Below are 15,931 nucleotides of genomic sequence, written 5' to 3' on the forward strand. Positions count from 1 at the left end.
TTAGTTTGCCGAAGTGTACCCTCAAGCAAGAGAACTCTAATCCAAGACAGTGGAAGACCATGGTACAGAGGCTATGGCACTACCCAAGACTAGAGAACAATGGTTGGATTTTCGAGTGTCCTCCTAGAAGAGCTGCTTACCATAGCTAAAGTCTCTTCTACCCTTACCAAGAGGAAAGTAGCTACAGAACAATTAAAGTGCAGTAGTTAACCCCTTGGGTGAAGGAGAATTGTTTGGTAATCTCATTGTTGTCAGGTGTATGAGGACAGAGGAGAATCTGTAAAGAATAGGCCAGACTATTCGGCATATGTGTAGACAAAGGGAAAGTGAACCGTAAACAGAGAGAAGGATCCAGTGTAGTACTGTCTGGCCAGTCAAAAGACCCCATAACTCTCTAACGGTAGTATCTCAACAGTTTGTTGGTGCCCTGACTACTTTTTCTTTGGAGGTTGCTTCTATCTTAGAATAGGCTATTATAAAGTGGTGGGTTTTTGTCATCAAAATATTATTTTAGAATATTAGATATGGTGTATTGTAATTCTTGGCTACCTGACATACCAGCTAAATAAACTGTAGTGTGTAATTTTAGGTTATGTAGCCTTTAATTTTTATATATTTTATTTGTCTGCCCTATAAAGAAATTATCTTTCAATACTGTGCTCAGACTTCTTTTTTTCTTTTATTTATACAGTATTATAAAATGTAGAACAACTCATAGATTCTGCTATTCTGTTATGGTTTATGACTGATAATGAATATTTCACCATTCCTTTTCATCTTACTTATATGTTCATATATTGATTGAATATTAACTTTATCAAAATCTTTTGTTAGTTGGCCAGTGATCAAGCACGTCTAGCAAGCATTGTAGAGACAGTACAAGCGGAAGTTGACAAACACGACCAGATGATTTTGCAGTTGGAGAAGCAACTCCATGATGCCCATCATACTTTGGTAAGTTGCTATTTGCATTATTATTAAAACCAGAATTGTTATTGATGAGGTGGGCAAATTTATTTACAGCGTACAGTATTATTAGAATAGGAAATATTACTTTTTCCTATACAAATACAAACCATCGCTCTTTTATAGTAACATGCCTTCAGCCAAGCTGGAATGTCTATTAGAATTTAATGAGATAATTATAACTACTGACAGGTGGCGGGGAAGTCCAGACCATCCGTCAGTCAGCGAGAATAGCACTTTTGACTTTGGCTTCAAGCAGTACGCACTTACTTTTTGTACCTCTTGAATTTTGTTTGTGGTATTCTTTTACTTTCTCTTTCTAGAATAAATAGATAGGTATGCATACATGCTGTAGAGTTCGAGTATACCTAGGAAAGTGTGTGGCTGGGTTATGTCTAAACCTACTGTTGATCTCCCTTATATGTGTATTTTTTGCAATAAGCATGACTGTTCACATTCATCCCCTCATGACAAATGTAGGTAGTTGGAATTCACCAAGAGGAATAAGGCTCAGAAGGCACTGCAGATTCAGCTTTTGTTATGTCAAAACTGATGCCGAAGAAACTTTTAGGTCCTTTTCTTCCAGTATTTATTGACCTGTTGGTTCATCCACAGTTTCCTCTAGTGCTGGGTTCTCTTAAAGAATTCATGCAGGAGAGAGGAGACCTTGGTTCACCCTCTGGGCGGTCCTCAGGGAAAGCGGAAGTATCACATTCTCCTTGTAAAGGTAATACTCCTCCTCCATTACTTGATTGTCTCTTGTGTTTGCACAGATCAACGACAACGCTGAAGACTGGAACCAATAGAAGTTGTGGGCCTTCTATCTGTATCGCTGGTGCCCCATCGGTGGGGAAGCTTCTGAAAGTGTTCGTTGCTGTCTGGACTTCAAAGTTTCCCTTGCAGTACCTATTCTATTTTATGCTACACCTGTGGAGGTGCTGGAGGGTGTAGCACCTGCTGGTGGGGTTTCATCTGCTGTTGGAGAGGCGCATGTGACCTCATCATCTGGGGGAGTATCATCTTTGTACCCCAAAACCTTTTGGTTTTCATGCTTTGAACATATGCATAAAGGGTGTAGGGAAGCTGGATTAAATTGTTTGTTCGGGTGGCTGGGACAGGCGATTTGCATGTACCCGTATTGACTAGGAATTTAATGTTGGACATAATATCAGTAATTTACAAACATGTAGAAGTCTTTTTTCCATTTTACTGTATGAGGCAACTAGTCTGGTCTCTTAATCAATCAGTCATTCCTGACAGTTAGTTAGCTGGGTGACTGTAGAAGCAATGCACTTTATAACCTCACTCCTGAATCTCCAATGTAAGAAACAAAGGCCCTTTTGTTTGTTGGGCTCTATTCTCTGATTTGGGAGCGGCTTGATAAAATGCTTGTTGTTCCTTGAAGAGTGTACGGGAGCAGTGGTGAAATCTAGCTCGTTGTATGGCACTTCTTTACTTGAAGATTAAGAGTGCTTGACAGCTATTGCTACAGGTGGTTAAGTGGATTTTGCCAATGTTTTTCTGAGCCTTGGCATAAAAGACATAAAAGCAATACTATTCACTGTAATATAACAGCAAATATAAGACTGTGACTGTACAAAATAGACAAAAAGCAATTATTAAACAAATGCTTGGAAAATCACTGACTGTATCAGTCTCCTCACCCACACTTCAGAATTCTATAACTGAATGCTGGCCTTGATTTATTGATATAACTGTCAATACTATTGCTTTTTAAATCTTCTTAGTCAAGATGTGGTCCTTTTACTGATATGCAGTATAATAATAATGATGACGGGAATGTTAAGGATTATAAAATTTAGATCAGCCTCCTCCTGGGCCTATAAAAGTAGCTGGGAAGTCAGTTCCATTAATTAAGCTTTTGGTGGTTGCCAACTATTTTGCAGTTCTGTTTGAGATACTATGTATAATTCTCTATACATTCTTTCTTAATATTTTATGTTCTCAAAGGGTGGGTGTGATTTTGACTCTGTCTCTTTGTTCTCTTTATGAAGAAAAGTTTACTGAGGTGCTCTTTTCAATGCAGCATGGATGGAATAGGTGTACCATGACATTATAGTTTAGTCTCTCTAATTTGTAAAACCAACAACTTTGCTTCATAACCGAGGATCATAGAGTTTAAGACCCAGTCATGTCACTATCTGGGGAGTATCAAGACTCCACCTATCCAAATAGCTAATCAGGCTACTTTAAAGTGATCAGCTTGTGGTAAAATAGCTACAGTTTTACAGGAAATGATACTGATTTTTGGTAATAACCTATCACTTTATGAATAAAATTATTTACACTTTCTAGTCCCAGATAGCCATACTGTAATGTCATGTGACACATTGAATGATGGCCTTTTCCCACTTAGTGGCCAAAGTCTACAGAAAATCAAGGTGGATTCTTCCTCATGACAGTGTCTTGAAATAAGGTGGCACATTTGAGTTCAAGTAAATTATTTTTTCCTAGTAAAAAGATATATTTTTAAGTTTAAGTACAGTATGATATATGGTCCAGCTTTTAGATGAGAAGAAGACAGTAAGACTGATGTGTTAAATTAGTGAACATAGATTAATGATTTTAATTTAAAAAAACATTTTGGCTATGAATGCTTTTTATCAGAATATCTACGCCTTCATTCCATTCTATGAATGAATAATATTCAATGCGTAATAGATGGATCACGTTGTGAGATACTTCTTACTGTGTTTCTTGCACATTGTTATATTTGCAGTACAGAAGACTTTTTGCTGTCTTTTTTATACAATCTTAATTTCTTTCTGCCCTTTGCCTTTTCTCCCTCTAAATCTCATTCCACTAGAAATTCCATTTTTTTTTATACTTTAGAAAGGTCCAATAACCTACTGAGCTCTATGAGAGTATTAAAATTACTTTCAGGTAATATATGTACTATCATTCATGAAATTTGATACAGAAACTTTTGTAAGTCACTAATAGTGAAGAGAGTACAGGTACAGAACTATAAAGTAGGTTTGTTCCGACTAAGTACAAACCCTTTCGCTATCTATAAGGATTATACTTTTTGCGAAGCTGGGAGACTAGCCATAAGACTTTTAGTGAGGTGTAACCACCCTACCGCTAGTTTGTGGGGGTGAGGGGTGGAGGATGGTTAGCCGACTGCCGCTCACACACACGTGGTGTTTCGTTACTTTTTACTTTTGGCTCGATGAGAGTAGACGTTAGTCTCTCTCTCCGCCCAACTTTTTATACTGGGCTTTGACTTTAAAAATGTTACTTACCTATCAGCCTGATTTTGCCCAACCAGCAATAAGTACAGTATTCAATGTCGGAAGCATCAGCTGATGTTCTTCTCTGGGATATCTCCTTGTTGTTTAAACATTCATGAACAGTAATGTTTTTATGTATAAATGAGCATTCACTTATCATGACAGTAAAAGTACTGCTCTTTTTGTGTCGGAGTTGTGCGGCATTTCTCAAGGGCGTTGAATTCTTTTCTTACGGTCTCTTCCCCTTTGATGCCAGACAACCCGTAGGCTGGTGGCCTCCCCCGCATCTCCGTGTGCAGCGGCCCGGCCTCCTCCGCAGGGTAGTTGTCCTCATGTGGATACTCCTCCGTTACAAGGTTGATGTCGCTTGATCCCTGGGAGTTCATCGGAGAGAAGGCTGCTTGTGGCCTACCCAGAGCTTGACTTTGGTCTTGCTCTTCTTCGCTAATGACACCGCACTCCCTCATATTACGTTGACAGGCAGAGGGAATTGGGTTGTTCTTCCTAGTTTTTTGTCATAATTCATTTTTATTCCTACACTTGATACAAACCCTCATTCTTTACTATAGGAGATATTCTAGCGCGAGCTGGAAAATACGGCAGTAAAACCTTAACAAGGTCGTTAACGACCGGGCAGGTAATTACCCACCTGTTAGTGGTGGGGGGACCGCCGGTCGGTAGATGCTTATTACCTTCAATCAAATTCTAGCCGTCGCAGTGGTAACACTGCTGCTCCTGCTTTTATTTGACTGGCAGACTAGCCTTTCTTTTTTGGTTTTTTGATTAATCCTTTTTCTTTTTCTTTGTTAGATGTGATGTCCTCTATTATGAGTAAGTGTTCCGGGCACCTTTATGTCGCCGCTGGAGTACATCCTCCTCCTCCTCCTCTTCATCGTCCTCGCCCTCTTCGGAGGCTAGGAGGGAGAGAGAGAAGAGGAAAAGGAGAGCTCGCTCTCCTTCACCCAGACGTTCTCGCCAGAGACACGGGCGACATAGGAAGAGACATCATCGTTCTCGCTCATCCTCGCCTTCTATCTCTTCACGAGATGTCTCGCCGCAAGACTATAAGCGCTCTCGTCACAAACATAAGAAGGCCGCTTCCTCCTCGTCATCGCCCTCTTCGGAGGTCAGGAGGGAGAGAGAGAAGAGGAAAAGGAGAGCTAGCGCGCCTTCACCTAGACGTTCTCGCCAAAGAGACAGGCGATATAGGATGAAACATCATCGTTCTCGCTCTTCCTCGCCTTCTGTCTCTCCTCGAGACTATAAGCGCTCTTGGCACAAACCGAAGAAGAGCGCTCCCTCTCTTCATCGTTCTACCTCGCTGTTGTCTTTCTCTTGCGAGGAATCATCTAAGAAGCCAGGAGCGCGGCCAAGGGCAAAGCACGTCCTGACCTCGAACCCTCTTCTTCACATAATAGTTTGAGGGTCTCTGTTCGCTCTAGAAAAGTCAGAAAGAGCGCTTCTCCTTGCTTTCACTCCTTATCTTCGGAGAAGATCGCTCTCGCCTTCGACTTCTTGATCTCTGACCCTTTGGGGTCTCGTAACAATGAATCTTCGGTTTCTCGGTGCGCTATCCCTTCGTTTTCTCGCAACCCAAGTTGTTGAAACCTCGGGCTCTCGTGCATTTAGTCACGCTGACACTTCGGTGTCTCGTGACAAGGGAAACTTCCATTTCCCGTTGCTCTGGCCCTTCGGGTTCTTGCAACACAACCTCTAGGGACACATGATCACACTGAACCTTCTGGTTCTCGTGAAACAAGTCACCACGTTTTACTCTTATGACAGAGAGTCTTCGGACTCTTGTGGCGCGGAGTGTTCTCGTACACTCTACCAACACTGCGCTCATGACCATCAAGAGTTTTACTCTTATGGCAGAGTCTTCAGACTCCCGTCACGCAAGGTGTTCACACGCAATTACCGCTACACATGCAAATCTCTGGTCATACACTCGCGAGGTCAATCCCTCGCTCTCGTGTTTCAGACAGGACAACCTCCCCAGTTCCTTTGCTCCTTAATGAGTTAAGGATTACGAGTTTCTCGGAAACCTTGAAAGAAGATGCAGGGGTTCGGCCCTTCTCTTCGGTTGAGAGCAGAAGGAAAAGGGGAAACATGTTAAGAGAGGCTAAAAAAAAACACCCAGATAGCAGCGACGTAGAACACAATACCGATGGCTTCGGCCGCTCTGTTCGTTATCCTGCGCTTCATGTGGCAGCTCATGAGCTGCCCATGTTACGAGGTAGCACTCATTGTCAACCTGCAACTTGATCAACTTGTTGTTGGGAAACATAGATTGCTGCCAGGAGGTTCGCCTCCAGGGGTTAGAGAACCTCCCCTTAGGAGGGAGTGATAACCTTCCTCGGAATTGGGCTGCATGAGAGAACCACCCCTCTTCCGAGGGAGAGCTTCCCCACTCTAGCCATTCAGCAACCTTCCCTCTTTCTTGAAGAGTTGCGAACAGCTCGACGAGTTTTACCTCTGCTGTCTCGTCCCCGAAGACTGTGCTTTCTCCCCTTGAGCTGGGGAAAAAGCACGTCTAAGGCTTGTTCCTCCTTCGAGGGGAACTTCTCCCTCGTTCGCGAGAGAGATTATTACGCCTACACTTTTTTACCATAAGAGCTGGGAGAAAGCTTGGCTCAGGGGATGACCTCCTTCGGGAGAACTTCTCTCTTGTTCACGAGAAGGAGATTATTACGCCTACGTTTTTTCCATAAAACTGGGAGAAAACTTGTCTTAGGTGATGTCCTCCTTCGGGAAAACTTCTCTCGTTCGCGAGAGAGAGATTATTACGCCCATGCTTTTTTCCCATAGAACTGGGAGAAAGCTTTTCTCAGGTGATGTCCTCCTTCGGGAGGACTTCTCTCTCGTTCACGAGAGGGAGATTATTACGCCTACATTTTTCCCAAAGAACTGGGAGAAAACTTGTCTTAGGCGATGTCCTCCTTCGGGAGAACTTCTCTCTCGTTCGCGAGAGAGAGATTATTATGCCTATGCTTTTTTCCCATAGAACTGGGAGAAAGCTTGTCTTGGGCGATGTCCTCCTTCGGGAGGACCTCTCCCTCGTTCGCGAGAGAGAAATTATTACGCCTACACTTTTTCCCATAGACCGGTGAGAAATCTGGCCTTAGGCAATATCCTCCTTCTGGAGGACTCCTCCCTTGTTTGCGAGAGAGAGGTTATTACGCCTACGCTTTTCCCCATAGAGCAAGGAGAAAGCTTGTTTTAGGCGATCTCCTTCGGGAGAACCTTCCTCCCATTCATGAGAAAAATCTTGTAGGAGTTTTCTGATCCACGCTCCTCACCCTTTTGCTTTGGTTCTCCTCCAGGGGCGGAGCGAGAGCCTTGTCTTAAGCGACATTCTCCTTCGGGAGAACAAATCTACCCTACGGAGGAGTTATCTTCATCCCTGACGTTCTCCCACTCGTGCTGTAAGGAGACGTTTTTTTAACCTACTGATTCTCCTCATGTTGACTCCTCGGGGTCTCGTGATGATCACCCTTTCGGCGGGTGTGATCAGGAGCCTTTGAACTCTTGTCTTGATCTTACGGGTTTTCATGACCTTAGGAGTCCTTTGGGCCTCTGTCGCGCTGGACTTTCGAGTTCACACGAATTGTAACCTTCGAGTTTCAGTTATGCTGAGTCATCGGGCTCTTGTAGCAATTAGCACAGAGTGTCTGCGCACGCACGCATTTAGCGCAATGCGCGCAACCATCGTCATCAAGAGTTTTACTCTTATGACAGAGAGTCTTCCGACCCTCGTCAACGGTCTTCGCCATTACCTCGAGACACTCCGACTTCTACCGTTCTTCGCCTTTCGATAAGAAAGATGCAAAGGGTAAGACATAAGGTTTGTCTGCTACTTGCGTCTCCACTTTACCTGTAATAACTCGCGAGGAATTAGCGCAGCCTGAGGATTCCTCGGGAGAGCTGCCATCGAGGGACTTAGAATCCTCCTATTTAAGGACTCTACGAACAGTATGTGTAATATCTCATGCCTCGGCGATTTGCATCTGTCTCCTCGACCTCTTGACGCTCCAGCCTTAGACAGGCTATGTCGTCCACCCCAAACCCTGAGACCAGAATTGATCTTCTGGCTTTGGCCTGATTGGTAATGTCTCTGACTGGTGTTTGACAGTCTGGGGTTCGAGTCCCGCTCAGACTCATTAGTGCCATTAGTGCCTGCAACCTTACCCTCCTTGTGAGCTAAGGTTGGGGGGTTTTGGGGGAGCCTATAGGTCTATCTGTTGAGTCATCAGCAGCCACTGCCTGGCCCTCCCTGGTCCTAGCTGGAATGGAGAGGAGGCTTGGTGGTTGACCATATAATATATGGTCAGTCTCTAGGGCATTGTCCTAACTGCTAGTGCAATGTCACTGTCCCTTGCCTCTGCCATTCTTGAGCGACCTTTAAACCTGGTCTGTTTGCCTAGATCAGAGACGTCAACCCTTCTCCTCTGATCTAGGATCCCCTCACAGCGAGGCTCACACCGGACTAATCCTCACTATTTGAGCAACGTGACACAATAGGTCTCTAGACACCCTTTCTATAGGGCCTATTGTGACAGGTCAACGGGTGCTGTAGCTACCTTATGCCCCTTCAGGGGACAGTAACCATTGGCTGAGGATACTGGGTTACACTAGGTTTTAAGGACATCCATCTATCTTCATCTCCTTCTCCCTCCCATCTGGGGATCCTAGATGGGAGGATCCCTTTGTTCTGCAATGACAGCTGGTGGAGGGAGTGCTTAGGTTTTAGCATGTTCCTGTACATCACGGGGGACACTTTTCTCATATGCGGGCTAGGTTGTCCTCCTGATGGGATTTTTCTTTACATTCTTTTTTATTTTTTCTTAGCACTAGCAATGCTGCACTTTGTTCAGCGAAGTCAGTCGACGTAAGGAGTGTGAAGTCGGATCTTCCTGTTCCTGGGGAAGTTGCTGTTCCTACCCAGTCTCCGCCTTCTTTTCCAGCACCTGCAGCAGTTCCTGACCATCACACGGATGACAGCCTTTCCCGTACTCGGGATTGGTCCTCTTCAGAGCAGTTGCTTACTAGAACTCCTCGGCATTCTCCGGGAGAACCCCAAAACAAACTTTGGCTACGTTTCTCAGGCAACACTCTATGTTGACCTTCAGTTTGAGCTAAAGCTTGTTGAGGGGAAGCAGAGAGTGCTGCTTGGAGGTTTGCCTCCAGATATTGGAATTTTAAATATAAAACTTACCCGCTGGTTATATAATGGCTAAAGTCCCTGACGCCTTGGCAGGAAATTTGAAAAATCTCGCTCGGCTTAGCGCAGATATGCCAGGTGTACCCCAGCGCCCTCGCGGTACTACAGGTAGAACTATACTCAACTAATTCAGATTTTTCCTGCCGACCATAGCTGACTGTTCTATTGGAAATTCTCAAGTTTTCTTACTCTGTTTGGACGTTATTTGGTGATGTATTAACGTTTTTGAGTTTTGGCTTTCGCATATTTGTTTTATTTGATCTGTGATCACGTATTTATAACGTAAAGGGTAGGGTTAGGTTTTTCAACCTATTTTAAACATTTCGTCCATTGATGAAGTCACAGTCTCTTCCGTAGGCTAAAAGTCTGTCTTGCTTTTTACAAAGAATATTAGTGAATATGCTTTTAAAGTATTAAGTTATAAATTAAATTAAAAGAATTATTTTGAGAAAATTTTATCCTTTTAATAGTTTTGTTTAGATGATCTTCGATCTGTTTGCAAAGATTAACTAGCGTTCAGTTTATTTTTGTTACGCAGTAGTCAGTATTGTTACGATATTACAATATATTGTAGCGATTTTATGAATAGTACATTCTTCTTACTTCTCAAGTTTTAAGTTGTACTATATAAAAGGAACATTTTATTTTGCAATTAATTGGTCCTTTCAGTATTTTTTCCTTAGAGATTAAAGGAAGTTACAGTTCAGTTTATTTTATACGATGCAGTATTCTTTACAATCGATGTAGCACACGATTCTATGTATCGTTGTTGCCTTGGTGGTTTTTGGAATTCTAAAATTATTTGTATATTATTTATAGATGTTCCAATGGTGCGAGTGATGATTCGTCTTTTATTGGAACCCCTTAATTTAAGGGTTTATTTTAATTTATAGATATATCTATTAAGGTAATATTTGATATTTAATATTTTGTTACATTTATATGGGATTCGGTACTTTTGCATTCCCATTCAAATAGTATTAACAGACTATTGTCCAGTGACAAAATTATAAGTCTCTCCCTACGGAGTTCATCTCGTTTGAGAGAGCGTATACTTTGGTTTTCAGGTAATTATGAAATTATCTTTGTGCCAAAGAGTAAAGTGCAAATTTTTTAGTGATAAATTGTGCAGTGAATTTTATTCAGTGGAGAGTGCTTCTATTTGGACCTGTCGTTATCCCAGCCTTAGTTCTCTGTCGAGCTCCCGGACCCAGGGGAGAAGTTAAGTCGAACGGCGAAAGGAATCGAGAGGGTAACCAGGCGTTACAGTCTTTTAAGACCCGAACTGAAGTCCTCTCGAGCGTTTTCTGTCGATCACCAGAACGCTCACTCTTGCTATAGATAAAGCGAGGCATTAGTGTTTTCAAAGGCGCTAAGCTGAAAACAAAATTAGATTCGTTCTGCGTGTGTTACGTTTCATGCGGCGCGGACGCAGTGCTGCCACCTCCACCTGATGGGTGTCGTCTCTCGACAGTGGCAAGCGCTGTGGATCGATGAAGATAATGCTGAATACGTTTCGCGTAAGGTTGATTCTTGATCTTTGCAGTTAGGCATGAAACAGCATATATCTTCGTTTATGCAGTCTTTTCAGCCTGCCGTTAACAATGCAGTTGGGTGTCTCGATTCCGGTCTTTGACACGGTCGCACAGGCGACGTGTCTTTAACGGTGAGGACTCGTTGTCGCACAGGCGGCCTACCAACCGCAATGTTCAATGGTGGGAGAAAGTGGATGCATTACTTAGATTACCTGCTCAACGCAAACCGACTGCGCATAGCGCCTAGTATCAGTCTATCCAGACGCGCCGACGTTCGCCAGGCAGCAGAGCCGGCGAAGCGTCATCGGAACGGTGCGGCAACCGAAACAGAATGTCAACAGAATGGAGCGAAGCGTCACGTCAGTGTGGATGCTTTCAGTGTCAGTATGGACACTTCAGCGTCAGTATAGACGCTTCAGCGCCAGTGCGGACGCTTCAGCGCCAGTGTGGACGCTTCAGCATCAGTGTGGACGCTTCAGCGTCGGGGTGGACGCTTCGCTATCTATGACAATAGACTTTGATGTCTACCTGACCATGACCGTCTATTGTTGAGTTATTGTTGCTCCAGGGGCTATATTGAGAAAGATATATTTTCGTACCAAAGCCTGCTGGGCTAACTCTTGGTTGGGAGAACTAGAATTAAAACCTCTAAGTATTGAGGTCTGAATTCAGAATCTTAAGGAGTGGATTCCTAAGAATCAAGACTTCTCTTCCTAGGACAGAGATTGTAAAAGGAAGGGAATAACTTTCAGAAACTCATGAGAATTATTCTAAAGAGTTTCCCTCATATTTTTTTTTTTTACCTGCTACTCCTCGTTCCGACTTCAGAGTTTTTGCTAGTTGAGTTGATGGTGTCGCTATTTATTTTATTTTATTTTTATTACTAGCCAGCTACAACCCTAGTTTGGAAAGCAAGATGCTTTAACCCAAAGGGCTCCTTTAGGGAACGTTGGCCCAGTAAATTAATGGTAAAATAAATAAATAAATTAACATTAAATCATTCTCAGAAAAATAACGAACCTTACTGTAGAAATTGATGCAGCGCTTGCAGCTGCAACAACAGAAAGGGCATTAAGGCCTTTATGAGAATAGAACGTGAAAGTACATCTCCCACCACGGGCAGATCTTTTATGATTTAATGTATTATGTTTTTAAACCGCTCTTGTTAGTGACTCATAAACATAGCGCCGTGCTCTGGAGGAGGTGTTTGTTCGTGTTCACCTTACCCCTAGTCCTATACCCTCTTCCTTACCTTCCAACCCTTGGGAGAAGGAAGGTCGGTAGGCTGAGGTGCTTCGCGACAATGTGCATTAAACGTTTGTTCCGCCGAGCGATATTGTTGATGCAGTCCAAGACGTTCCTTCTCCACTTTGGAATGATAAGTAATGCTCTTTTCTTCGCCTACGATTGTCGAGCTATGACATCACAACCATGTGACATAGTATCTTGGAAAGAGCGAAGTTGGAATGTCTTGAAGCGATCAGTTCGTCATCGCTATGGTATCATGGATCTTGTAACTGTTTTCTGCGTATTAGAATGCAGTTCCCTGACGAGAATGACGTTCTATGTTTTCCCTGTCTACCAGACTAGGAGGTTACTCGTCATGTATGCACACGAACAGAACTTACCCTCGCAGCAGGCGTGTTTTGATGCTTAAACAGGAAGCAATCGAGTGTGTTTTTTCTTCAGCGAGAGAAGCAGAAGTCAGACAAGTCACATACAATCCTAGCTCTTCCTCTGGAATCTGACGCACTTTCAGGGAGGAAAGACTTTGTCCTCATCGAAGGACGCAAAACCTAGACTTGGTAGTCACCAATCAATATGTCCAAGACCATTTTGTTCCTAGAGAGCGCCCGGAACAAGGGTATTAGTTGAGGTCATGTCATGTTATAGGTGGTTGTACCGTTTGACAGCTCCTAGAGATCATCAGCCCCGAGTGGATCACTGGATCTCCTAAGGATAGCAGACAAAATGAGGCAGAGCATTGCTGTCAGCTTCCTTATCAGATGAGAACCGCTTAAGTTGTTTATGTAACTCTTTAAGTGAATTTCCAATTATGTAGCTGTCTCTGACCCGCCACCAATGGGTGTTAATCAGCCATTATATAACCAGCGGGTAAGTTTTATATTTAAAAATGATATTTTCATAATATAATAAATTTTTTAATATACTTACCCGCTGGTTATATAAGTTTTAGACCCACCCTCCTCCCCTTTAGAGACCATGGGGCATGGAAAATCTGAATTAATTGAGTATAGTTCTACCTGTAGTACCGCGAGGTCGCTGGGGTACACCTGGCATATCTGCACTAAGCTGCGCAAGATTTTTTGAATTTCCTGATGAGGCGTCAGGGACTTTAGCCATTATATAACCAGCGGGTAAGTATATTCAAAAATTTATTTTATTATGAAGATATCATTTTTCTCCTCCGAGGGCGAGTCCCTCCATCAGCCAATGTTCGTCAATCTTCCTTCTTGCGGGGTGAATTGCCGACATTGGCAGCAGATATTGGTTGCCCTTCCCGTCTACGGGAGAGACTTCCTTCACCTGTTCAGTCTCTCCTTTGGGGAATTCCTCCGGCGGGAATTGAATTTACTTAGTCCCCGCCCATCCTCTTTGGGAGCAGACCTCATCACCCAGCAGACTCGTATCACCCAGTTCTTGTCTCGTCTAGAAGACTCGTCTCGCCCAGCAGACTCGTATCACCTAGATCTCTCGTGTTGTGAAAAAATTAATATTATCATTAAGAAAAATACAAATTATTTTATTTTTGATGTTTGCATATTTTTTCTTAATGTATTATCTGTTATATTTTTGGTCCTACCCATTATCTAACGACATGTTTTTTGCAGCACGCCCTACTCCTTGTAGGGTTTGGAGAGGCAACTAAAAGTTGAGACAAGCCGTGGCACAAGTAAAAATGATTGGAAGGGTGCTGCATTATTCCTGCAACTATTTATGTGGCTAGTCAGCTTGTTAAAAAAAAAAAATGGCATTGTAAATATTTCTGCCCTGCTCCACGAGTCACTTCCCAAACTTGTAATCGACGTCAGTGTTTTCTGAAAGTGACCAGTGACCTACCAAGAGTTTTAGAAAAACATTTTGAGGGGTGTCATAAACATTGATAGTTTGCAGGAGCTGTTGAAATGGCATATCTGGACGTAGGGCCAAGAAGTTAATTCAGATGTTAGGAGGAGAGTGACTGTGTTTGAGTTTGGACTGAGTTGTTCCAGACATATCCAGGGCCCCTTCCAAGAATGAGAGAATTTAGGACTGTTTGAGTGACTTTGCAGCCTGATGGTGAAACGGGAGAAAGTGAAGATATAAACTCAAGTTTCAAAGCTCAACTAGAAGATGATGTCATTAGAGAAGCTTTGACATCAGGCACGGATCTTCGTCAGTATTCTCAGTCAGTTGGAAAACTTGAGTATCCAAGATTATATCAACAAGGCTCAAGATATTGCTACTCTACATTATCAGATCACAGAATGTGATTCCATACTGGAACTTAGTGATGGACAGTTTTTTTAACCCTTTTACCCCCAAAGAACGTACTGGTACGTTTCACAAAACTCATCCCTTTACCCCCATGGACGTACTGGTACGTCCTTGCAAAAAACTGCTATTTACATTTTTTTTGCATATTTTTTATAATTTTTTTGAGAAACTTCAGGCATTTTCCAAGAGAATGAGACCAACCTAACCTCTCTGTGACGAAAATTAAGGCTGTTAGAGCAATTTAGAAAAATATATACTGCAAAATGTGCTTGAAAAAAAATAACCCCTGGGGGTTAAGGGTTGGAAAGTTCCAAATAGCCTGGGGGTAAAAGGGTTAAATGTTTGCCCCAGAACCAAGTGAACATAAAGTGGCATAGAACAGTTCTTTTCAGAGATAGCCAAACTTTTAAGTGTGTTCAATTCTTAAACCCAGTGGATTGTTCATGCAGATTATGAACCACAGTGTTGCGGGGTTCTCCGTTAAGCTTGAAGTTTGTTTCTGTCATAGTCAGGAATAAATCTGCATGATCCACCTGAGTACGTTGCTCTTCTGCCTTGGGGAAGACAATTATAAGCAAGGTTGTCGGGATCATCCAGTTTTGCCACATGAATTGCAATCCTTGTTTTATGAGCCCTTTGATCGTGAGGCAAGCTACTGGTATTTGCCCAAATAGATACGCGGTTAGGTGTGCCTTTGTTTATACTTGTACTGTATTGAAACACTTATGAGTGTCCCACATGTGAATAGTTTCTTTTTTTTATTTGTTATTTGTGGAGCTGGAGTGTAAAGGGATGCTAATTTTGCCTTTAATTGATTATTTTAATTGAGAAAACAATGTTAATGTATTCCTAACAGTTTTTTGTTTCATTTTCAAATAAATATTTTTCTTGTTTTTGTAAAGACTGAATTTAATTATAGAACCTTTCTTCATGGTGTCCTTTCCTCAACCACTTTTTTTAGTCTTTCTAAGTTATTTATAATTTATTTTCCCACACTGCGTCCAGTTATTAGTACAAACAATTGGTCCCTTTCACCTAATGTTCTGACCCTTACTTGAACTAGAAGCTATCTAACCTTAAATTCAAGCTATTTACATAGGCTGCTCATTTTTTCCCAGGAATGAATCAATGTTCATCTTACATGTTAATCCAGCTAGCCTAAGGAAAGGGAATTTAAGAAGAAAGTGAGATTCTAGCTGGGCCCCCTTGCCCAGATTAAATCAAGGGTTGGTGCCAAGTTCATCCTTGATTGTTTGCCTTTTACCCAGATTTTGGGGTATTCCACCGTTGTATATTTGTTGTGTAGTGAACGTTGGGTTGTGGTCAGCATTCGGACACTAGGCAGTTCGGGTGCTATCTCTGGCCACAGTCCGCAAACCACTACAGTGTAGAAGACTCGTCTTGCCCTGAATAATTGTCTTGCCCAGCAGACTTGTCACACCCAGTTGACTCACCTC

The 15,931-nt window shown here is 42.6% G+C and overlaps 1 protein-coding gene across 2 annotated transcripts in view; it reads left to right on the top strand.

Annotated features, from left to right (window-relative positions):
- Window positions 1-15,931, top strand: part of MED4 (mediator complex subunit 4) — a 59,120-nt gene that overhangs the window by 13,592 nt on the left and 29,597 nt on the right. For both annotated transcript variants that reach the window (XM_068348250.1, XM_068348251.1), the window contains exon 3: window positions 835-954. In XM_068348250.1, the coding sequence (XP_068204351.1) occupies window positions 835-954 (120 nt within the window). The remainder of the gene's footprint in view (window positions 1-834; window positions 955-15,931) is intronic.

This window comes from Palaemon carinicauda, chromosome 24, assembly GCF_036898095.1.
Source record: "Palaemon carinicauda isolate YSFRI2023 chromosome 24, ASM3689809v2, whole genome shotgun sequence".
Classification (NCBI taxonomy): domain Eukaryota; kingdom Metazoa; phylum Arthropoda; class Malacostraca; order Decapoda; family Palaemonidae; genus Palaemon; species Palaemon carinicauda.